The sequence below is a fragment of the Pundamilia nyererei genome, unplaced genomic scaffold (genome assembly GCF_000239375.1).
Source record: "Pundamilia nyererei isolate P.nyererei 1_Seehausen unplaced genomic scaffold, PunNye1.0 scaffold00431, whole genome shotgun sequence".
In the NCBI taxonomy this organism is placed as follows: Eukaryota; Metazoa; Chordata; class Actinopteri; order Cichliformes; family Cichlidae; genus Pundamilia; species Pundamilia nyererei.
Window position 1 is genome coordinate 110,417 of NW_005187832.1, and position 9,110 is coordinate 119,526.

General features: G+C 40.7%; 1 protein-coding gene across 3 annotated transcripts; it reads right to left on the bottom strand.

Annotated features, from left to right (window-relative positions):
- Positions 1-702: 702 nt before the first annotated feature.
- creb1b (cAMP responsive element binding protein 1b) lies at positions 703-8,744 on the bottom strand. Of its 3 annotated transcripts, none has more exons than XM_005753482.1 (8): positions 8,601-8,744; positions 4,055-4,180; positions 3,786-3,932; positions 3,586-3,686; positions 2,418-2,572; positions 1,630-1,812; positions 1,296-1,449; positions 703-1,018 (listed from the first exon to the last, which is right to left on the bottom strand). In XM_005753482.1, exons 2-8 carry the CDS (start codon positions 4,157-4,159, stop codon positions 874-876), a joined length of 990 nt encoding a protein of 329 aa, XP_005753539.1. In that variant the 5' UTR covers positions 4,160-4,180; positions 8,601-8,744; the 3' UTR covers positions 703-873. The 3 variants fall into 3 exon arrangements, with proteins under 3 accessions (XP_005753539.1, XP_013771476.1, XP_013771475.1); XM_013916022.1 differs by lacking the exon at positions 8,601-8,744 and adding an exon at positions 4,496-4,574; XM_013916021.1 differs by lacking the exon at positions 8,601-8,744 and having other exon boundaries at positions 4,055-4,297.
- Positions 8,745-9,110: the final 366 nt, after the last annotated feature.

Sequence of the window (9,110 nt, forward strand, 5' to 3'; positions counted from 1 at the left end):
CCCCTTTTTAAAACAAGCTTTGTGTTCTTGTCAAAGTTTTGGCGAGTAAACATTTTCAAAGCTGACTGCCTTCAATGTGATCTTGCGCCACTGCAACAAAACCTTTTTTGGCAAGTTTCTATTGACTCACATATTAGGACACAGTGAAAATAGTTCTTGCCTTACAGTTTGATATTAAACCAAAACCACTGGGCAAATTAAACAGCAAGCGACAGCTACAACAGTGACACTCCAAGGCCAACTTAAAGATGGCATTATTGCTTACATAGTAAATGCAGGACTCTGCGGGAGTCCAGTGAGGCCAGAAAATAAACGGTTTTTCAACAACTGAACCTTGATTCAAGTAAAAAAAACAAACTTGAACTTGGAAGAGAGATAGTAAAAGTTAGTACCTCAGTAAACCATTATGAATGATTTGCATCTTCAAGTTGGTCTGGAAGTTGAACCATTTACTCAAAGAAAAAACAAACAGAAAACAAAACAAGCAGATATCAGGATTTCTTCTTCTTCTGTGAAGCAACATTAGACTACATGATCTGGGCATCAGCCAAAACTATGACAATAAAACTCAGGCTCGTACACAAAGCAGCATGTTAACCACTGTCATATGCTTGTCATTGCGATCTGTATTGTAATTGTCTATGAAGTATCAGTTAACACTTTTGCAGTTTTTCTCATCAGACCTTGATAACAGTACACAACTTTTGTTTTTTAAATTTATTGTAATAACAGTCTTCTGGATTGAGCCATTTTGTGGGGGTGGGGATAAAGACCAGGCAAGGGCAAACCGGAAGGCCAGGTGGACAGAAACAGTCAAAGCATTTGAAAGGTATTGAAATGCTACTTGGCCCAGTGTGGTGTTCAGGAGTGCAACTACTCTGATTTATGGCAGTAAAGGTCTTTAAGGGCTTTAAGTTCTTCAATTAGTGTCTTGTTTTGGTTCTCCAGAACGGCCACTCGGTTCTCCAGACATTTAACATATTCCTTCTTCTTCCTGCGACATTCACGGGCCGCCTCTCTGTAGAAGGATAAGACACAATTTGGGTTTTTGTTTCCTTCTGCATGTTGGATTTGATGGGTACTCATTGGCCTCCTTTCTAATACCTGCAATGTGAACACTTCTCAAATGTACCAAACTCTGGGCTGAAACATACTCACTACTATGAATCACTATTAACTTGCTATGAATACCCTGCGATTCCTGGTGCTTGCAGCCGTAGAAATGTATTTGAAGAAACTGCAAAGACATTACAAAACAAACAAACACAAAAACACACAGTCCTCCTTTTTTATACCTGTTCTTCATGAGGCGGACCTCGCGTTTTCTGGTGACCTCCTCAGTGGCACCCTGGGTCGGAAGAGCAGGGGACGAGGCCATGACTACCCCGGGAGCAATGGTGCTGGCAGGGGCTGCTCGGATCTGATAGGCCTGAACGTCACCTGAGGCAGCTAACAGGAAAATTTGACAGAAAGCAGATGTTTAATTTGGCCTCTTAATGAACCTAGTTCATTGTTTAACTATCTTGTTTACTAACGATGAATATCCAAATGTTTTTGTCTTTGCTGCCAAAGACAAAAGAATGCTTTGAAGAATGGCTGTGCTCATGAATAATAGACTGCCACTCTTACCTTGGACCACCACCTGGTTGCTGGGAACCAGTATCTGCTGGCCGTCACTGGTCTGTGCATACTGCAGTATGGTGGCACCAGGCTGGGCTGCTGCTGCATTGGTCATAGTCAGAGTCTGAAGGCCCTGTACTCCATCTGTGCCATTATTGGCCAACTGAATGGCTCCACCCTGTGTGATTGCAACTATTTGAGGGACAAATGAAAGGGGAGAAAAATAAAAGGACCGAAAACACATTATAAATTTGTTTCATTCTTATCGTTCTTCGCTCACCAGTCTTCCCATAAAGAAAACATTGTGATGAATGTGCTGTGAAGTTGTTATTGTTTCTTTTAGAGTCTTGCGCTTAATCAAACATGAAGCATCAAACTGTATTTCTGTGATGAACTTGCACAAACTGTTAAACATTTCTTGGACTGCCCCACAAACAAAACAATTAGCTAAACAGGTCAGACTCATTGTCTTCCTCGATGTGATGAATATGTGGAATATTAACTGCCCTTTACTTTCTTAACCCAGTTTAAGTCATTTAAAAATGCTTTAAACTGCACTGAAAACATAACATATTTTAATCCTAGTGTGATCTCCCTCAATATGTTTACATTTATATTAAGTAATCAAGGTTTTTGTATTACTGGGGAGATCATTTAAGACTTCACATGAAGTAGTGAGGTTGATGGTTAAATTGCTTTATTTATTATAAATATTTTATATTTTAATTCCTAATTATATTCTTTTAATTACTAAAATAACTTAACATAATTTAATTACTGAACCAAATGTCACTTACTGTATTGGCCGCTGCTGGTCTGGTAGATGGGTGTCGGGACAGTAACAGTGGTGATTGCAGGTGTGGCGGCAGCAACAGATGAGTCTTCTTCGGCCTTTTCTTCCTCGATACGAGGGACAGCAGGTGCATCAGACGAAAGGTCGTTCAGAATTTTCCTGTTAGGACACGCAGAAGTGGATTTACTGTCAATCCTAGTTATCCATATAAAATAATGTATCAGCCTTAGCATGAGCGTTAAGTCAGGGCAAGCGAGACAGCCAGTGCCCTGTGAAATCTAAAAATAGACATCAGCTACCAAAGTGAAAGCAAACGCTCTCTTTAAACATCAGTGTTCTGTTCCATAAAGCATCTTTCACTGCTTATTTGTATCCTTCCTGTAAATATTAATGCAGTAATATTACATTATTACAGTTGCTCCCATGAAAACACAATTTGGTATACTACTACTACTTGTTACATTACATTTGGATTTAACTTATTTGTCTCATAATAAACCTTTAACAATATAAATCTGAGGCCACACACCAACACAAATCCTAATGTGGACACACATATGACCTTTTATTTAGAATTTAGGTATAAAAACAAAGCAATCAGCACAAAGCAAAGGTGAAAATCAGCACAAAGAGACTTTAAGGCATCACAGTGAGTCTACTTTAGAAACAAATAGAAAATGAGGCTGCAGCCTGACTGCTCATCACTGCCTTTGTTAGCTCTTCAAGTTCAGGATCTGGCTGCTGGACTGGGGTCTGCATTCATTCAGTTTTAACATCATTTTGGGTTCTAGGCTAGGTTAACGTTAGCACACTGACTCTGTAGATGCTTGCAAGGAGCTTGGTTTAGCACCGTAATGCATTTGTTTCTGTCCGGGATGCACTTTGCACTCGTTTTTGGGGGAATACAAATAAAAGAAATGCCCATATCCATGCTGTAGGCACACCAATATCCCCCCCCACACACACACACACACTAAAATTAGCAGATTGTATTGCAACCAATATGCACAATTTTATCAAGCAAGAAGAAATGTAACTTTTGGGAACTACTTCTCGATTCCTGAAATTTACAGAGCCAAATGAAAATGGTTTAGTGGCCATCTGACAGTTTTTCCCCCAAAGCTTTAGACTCATCTGTGGCATAACACCACTGTCTTGAATGTCTTAATTACCTGTATGAGGGGCGCCGTGACAGAATCTCTCTGCGCTTCTGAGAGTCGGTCACACTGTCTACAGACTCCTGCGAATCCTCGCTTTCTGCTATGGTGGAGATCTGGAGCATCAATCAAAAGAACAAGACATTAATCAACACTTCATGGCTAATGATCTTGTGCTAAGGCTGAATAAAAAGACAGTACTGCTCAAGCTTCACCTGTACGGCTTGGACCTGTGGGGACTGGATTACAGATGGCTGCGCAGCCTGGATCACACCGTGGACCTGAACCGTCTGTCCGTTGGGCAGCTGTACCAGTGTTACTGTGGGACCTGTTGCTGAAGCATGTCCTGCTGCCATGGACACCTAAATTCAGAGGTGATATGACTGAGCTATCACATGCATTTTAACACACTTCAAGATGGGCACTGAACGCACTGAAAGTAGGGGAAATTGTGTCAACATCATCTTCATCACGTGATTGATACCTGCGCCAAAGTAGCAATCTGTGCCGGGGTGATCTGCTGGTTCTCCGTCTCAGTCACAGCAGTCTCTGCCCCCTGCTGAACCTCTGCTGCTGACTCCATCTTCATTGGCTAACCTGATGTTGTAACCTGGGTACAGATTTGAATGAACGTGTTAAAACGAAGCTTTTGGGGAGCTGAAGCAAACGACTCGCCGGGTGTCAGAAGCTGACTGAAGCTTAGAAGCGTAGAATATGTTTGAATTTAAACTTCCACTTAAATAAAAACACCAAACTAGATGACTCAGAATGAGTCACCAAGGAGTCAATAACAGTAAACATAACAACAGTTGTCAACCACTGGCCATCTGAGTAAAGAGGTTTAACATACTATCATTCTCTTAAAAAATATGGCTTTTATGATGCTAATTATCAATAATAAAATCTCCTGGAGCTTCTTCTATACCTGTGCAATGTTCTGGTATTTAAAGCCCGCGCTGCTTTACAATAAGCTGAAGGCATTTGTCGTCTTCATGTCTGAATGTAAACCCTGGTCACTTTTCTGTAAAGGCAGAACTGCAATTACTTACTAGGTCAGACCTTAAAATAATTCTGCATGAATTTAAACACAGCATACCTCTGAGAGAATGGCGTCACAAAGCTACTACTCTTCTGCTTCTCTACGAGTTTGTCAGCTCAGCAAAAGACGACTGCTTTGGGTAACAGCAGCAATAACAGAAAAGGCCAACAGGGTTTTCAGCTCTCATGCTTTCAGTGTAGCGTCTGCTTTCAGTCGGTTTCACAGTCTCACATTTCCCGAGCTAATCTAAAAAAAAAAAAAAGACTTTTCTCCCTAAAATTTAAGCACAATACATTTTAAGTGGTTCCCCTGCAGGTTTCTGTCATTCAACTTATTCACATTACTACAAATGTAAATATTGTAAAATATAACTTTACAGTAAAATGTTAAAAAGGTTTTTGAGTTAGTTCAGCTGTTTATAACATATGTTGAGTATCAGAATAATTCTGTTTCTAAAGTGAGACAACTGTGCGCATTTATAAAGGAGACAAACCCAGAGCAGTAACTTCACTGTTCATATATGAGAAATTCAGCCCCAAACAAAGACAGGATTGATCAGGATCTAACAGCAAAAAAATCCGACCTTGTCTTCACGTCCAGGAAGGTGAGTTTGGAGCTGAGCAGTTAGTTGAAGATGAATCAAAACTGACATTCAGAACCTCTGATCAGGGTTTTTATTATTTTAATTCCATTAATACTTTTATGTACTATCCCCTTTCAAACATACTACTGTGTTGTCACGTAACTTTGCCCACTCAGTCGGCTGAGTGTTTGACTGGAGGAAAAGTCAAACACTCAGCCGACTGCACAACTCAATCAGTTTGTGCCAAATAACAATGCTGTGTCTGTTATTCGCTCACATTTTTGGCTTTAGTAAAAACAACATCAGAATAAAACTGAAAACTGCAGGAAAAATAGTTTCAGTGACTAAAAGTAACACCGCATATCTGCTACAACACTTGGCACACATTCATATAACAAACATGACCTGGATGCATTGGGAAATAACTGAATATTCATTCCCCTGGAAAGGTTGTTTTTACCATGTCATTACTCTGAAAACACCCACAGACAACACTGCTTCACAACAAGGCCTTACTCTCCCGACGCAGGCACAACACTTTATCTCTGCTCTGTTCAGAGTGAGCAGAGGTTTCAGTGTGACAGAGAGCAGAGCACCCTGTCAGATGAAAACTTGTGATCACTTCACTTACTGTTATTATGTAAATGCAGCTGAAATCACAGCACAGCCAGGATTGTTGACATACGTCAAACGGTAAAGTATTCACAATAGCCTTACGAATCTCAATGAATAAAACCGTGAGGAGCAATAAGATAAAAGAGGCTGAAAATCATCTCTACACTCCTGTATTCTCTTTTATTCCACGTTATCTCATCTGCTCTTCTGTTTGGGAACAGTTTTTCGGTTTCAGTTTGAATGCATCCACAGACTGACATGCCCTATCCAATTATGACACGCGTATCGTCGCTTCACACCGTATTTTGCCTCTCTGTGAAATTGAAAAATAACTAGCAAAGAAAAACAAAAACTCTTTTTAAGGACATATTGCCGCTTGATTTTCTTCATGGTAGCTTCCATCATATTCAACAAAATCTGCAAAGAGTGTGACTTTTTGCTGACGTGTGACTTTCCCTGATGAGTATGACATCAGACAGGCCAACGTCCTCCTTCCAACTGTAATTTAAAAAAGCCATTCCTTCATATACACAGAGTAAAAATCAGCCTTTAGAAAATGTGGGACACTGTCTCAAGACGTGGGTCGAGGGATAAGGAATAAAAACAGAGAGACATCTGGTCACCCTAGTGACATGTTCTGTGACAGGGGCTTAAAAAAATAACCAAATCACAGGTTAGGTTGTTCTTAGAGATTATCAACAATTTCATTTTGTTTGTGTAATTCAGACCACATTATCAGAGCTTGATCAACATCTTAATTTTGCTGCTGAAGCCATTTTCAGGGAGTTAACAATATTAACCAATTGCGCAGGGAAGACAAAAAATGCAGTTAAACGTAAACAAGTCTAACTGCACATTTTATATATCAAATATAAGTGAAAGCAGTGCACTTTCAACAGTCTTTCTACAAGACAGAGAATTACTGCTGTAGTAACTGAAAGAAGTGCACAACTTTTTGGGCTTAAATTATTTCTGTAAAATTACAGAAAAAGTTCTGGGGGCTCACAAACAAGACTGTCCTGTAATAAAATAAAAAAAAGAAGGAATTTCCTGTTTTTTCACATTACTGTTATTTAAATGAGTAATTATTAAGTACTAAGACAGTTATTTCAGCTGTTTATAACATATGTGAAGCATCAGAATAATTCTGTTTCTAAAGTGAGACAACTGTGCGCATGTATAAAGGAGTCACGCCAAGAGCAGTAACTTCACTGTTCATATATGAGAAATTCAGCCCCAAATAAAGACAGGATTGATCAGGATCTAACAGCAAAAAAATTCGACCTTGTCCTCACGTCCAGGAAGGTGAGTTTGGAGCCGAGCAGTTAGTTGAAGATGAATCAAAACTGACATCTTTATGTTCAGGGTTTATGTTATTTTAATTCCATTAATACTTTTACATTTAAAATTAAATCATTGCTTTTCTTCACATTTTCCAAAGCTCTTAAGGGGGCCGGGTTGGAGTTTTTGCTGTGCTAATTCGAGCACCTGGGCCTTATGTTTGACATCCCTGCACTAGACACTATATTGTGCATCTGAATTGTGTTTTCACCATTGTCTGCATGGGCAGGTTTTGATAAAGTTACAAATGTTTATGAAAGAAAAAAATGTCCCAAACAATGGGATAGAAATTATTTTGTGAAGATGCAATCTACTCATTAACACATACAAAGGTGATCCAGGGTAATTCCAAGGGGACACATGGGCGTGCCCCACGTCATCTTCAATAACAAACACACACAAAATGCTTTTATTTTGGAAAGGAAAATTATTGAACTTCTTTTTTCTTTAATAAAATAAAAATGGTTAATGATCATGAAGGGCATCTTGGGCTTCCCTAACAAATCCTGATCAATTATCAGGAGGTCACACTTCAAACTCAACTTAGCTGCTCCTAACCCAAAGCCCCCACATTAACTATGATTCTAATAAAGGAGCTTTGGAGAGGTGATCCCCGCCTGACTTCAGGCGATGCAGCGAGTGTTGATCTGGGACGTGTTGTTCTTTGAGCTCCGTGATCTCACACAGTGCGTAGCTTCTCCCCGCTGCATGATTGGCTTTACACATTTCTCCCTCTGCTTTTCAAAAATCACTCGGATGCTCCGTGTGTGACAGCAGCGCCACATGGCCGGGTAACGCCCCCTCAACGCACACCGATCACATCCCAGGAGATGTGCCGCAATTTTTAAAAAAAAGTAATGAGACCGCAGACACACGATGTGCGTTAAATCCACAGGCCCGTGGGTTATGTTTTTAACGGGCGACCAAACGCTGAGGCCTACGATGTCACATTTCTGTGTGCACATCGACGCAAACTCGGAGCAAAATCACTAACGACGAAAGAGCGTCGATACAAATGGGTATGCAATCATACATGTAAATGTACATATATACATATAAAAGAATAACAATCAAGTCTTTCAAGTGACAGAGAAAAACGCAAATATCGTAGCTAGTGTTTTCAGTGCGCCTTTAACGGGAGGGAAACAGCGCAAATCTTTGCGCAGAAAGCTCAGTCAGCTACAGCATCATTTACATGTGAGCGTATTAACAAAGCTAAAGTCCGACCGCCGTTTGTTGTGTCTTAACACTCTGCCCATCCTGGTTCACTAGCAAAGCCACACATCTGCTCCGTTTCTCCCAAACAGCCGCAGACTCCCCTCCCTCCATCCTGCTACAAACACACCGCGGCGCCATGATCTCTTTGTTTGCTTCGGGCCGAACCCGACCAGACCGACACTTTCTACGGCAGTGTCCCGTCCCTGTGAGCCCCGGACACCGCTTCGTCCTTACCGATACAGTCTCCCTTCGTCACTCCCAGGCCTCCGGAGCTCCACTTTTATTCTGGCCGACACGTAAGAGCCCGCGTCAGGCTACACCTCCGCCGCGTCACCGGGAACAACAACACGGAGATTGGAGAAGGACGAGAAAGCAGATGGCGACGCTGACCGGAAATAAACGAAGTGCAGACGGAAAATGCCGGAAAATGCCGAGAATGAACGGATAGCAACGACACCCTCGTGCCCCATGAAACGTCTGGCAAAATAACTAAAAAAACAATACGCGGTTTATTTGCAATTCAATAATTACACAACAAAAGCAATAAAAATCTGTCAGCTAAAGCTGGTGGTCATAAAAGCGTGTTGTAAACGTGAGGGTCGCTGCGTTCATCTAAGGCCGTATTAGACATATGACAAAGCAGGAAACAGAAATTCTGTAAAATATTAGTGACAGACAAGCTACTTTCTATTTTTTTTCTATGTTTTTTTAAAAATATATATATTTTCAACGGTATTAATACAA

What these genes read in the sequence shown, in the direction of transcription:
- creb1b (XM_005753482.1), bottom strand. Translation starts at nt 4,159, where the DNA reads ATGAAGATGGAGTCAGCAGCAGAGGTTCAGCAGGGGGCAGAGACTGCT. An exon ending in AGATTGCTACTTTGGCGCAG is followed by an intron (nt 3,933 to 4,054) that starts GTATCAATCACG and finishes CTCTGAATTTAG; the next exon opens with GTGTCCATGGCAGCAGGACA. An exon ending in GTCCGCCTCATGAAGAACAG is followed by an intron (nt 1,019 to 1,295) that starts GTATAAAAAAGG and finishes ATCCTTCTACAG; the next exon opens with AGAGGCGGCCCGTGAATGTC.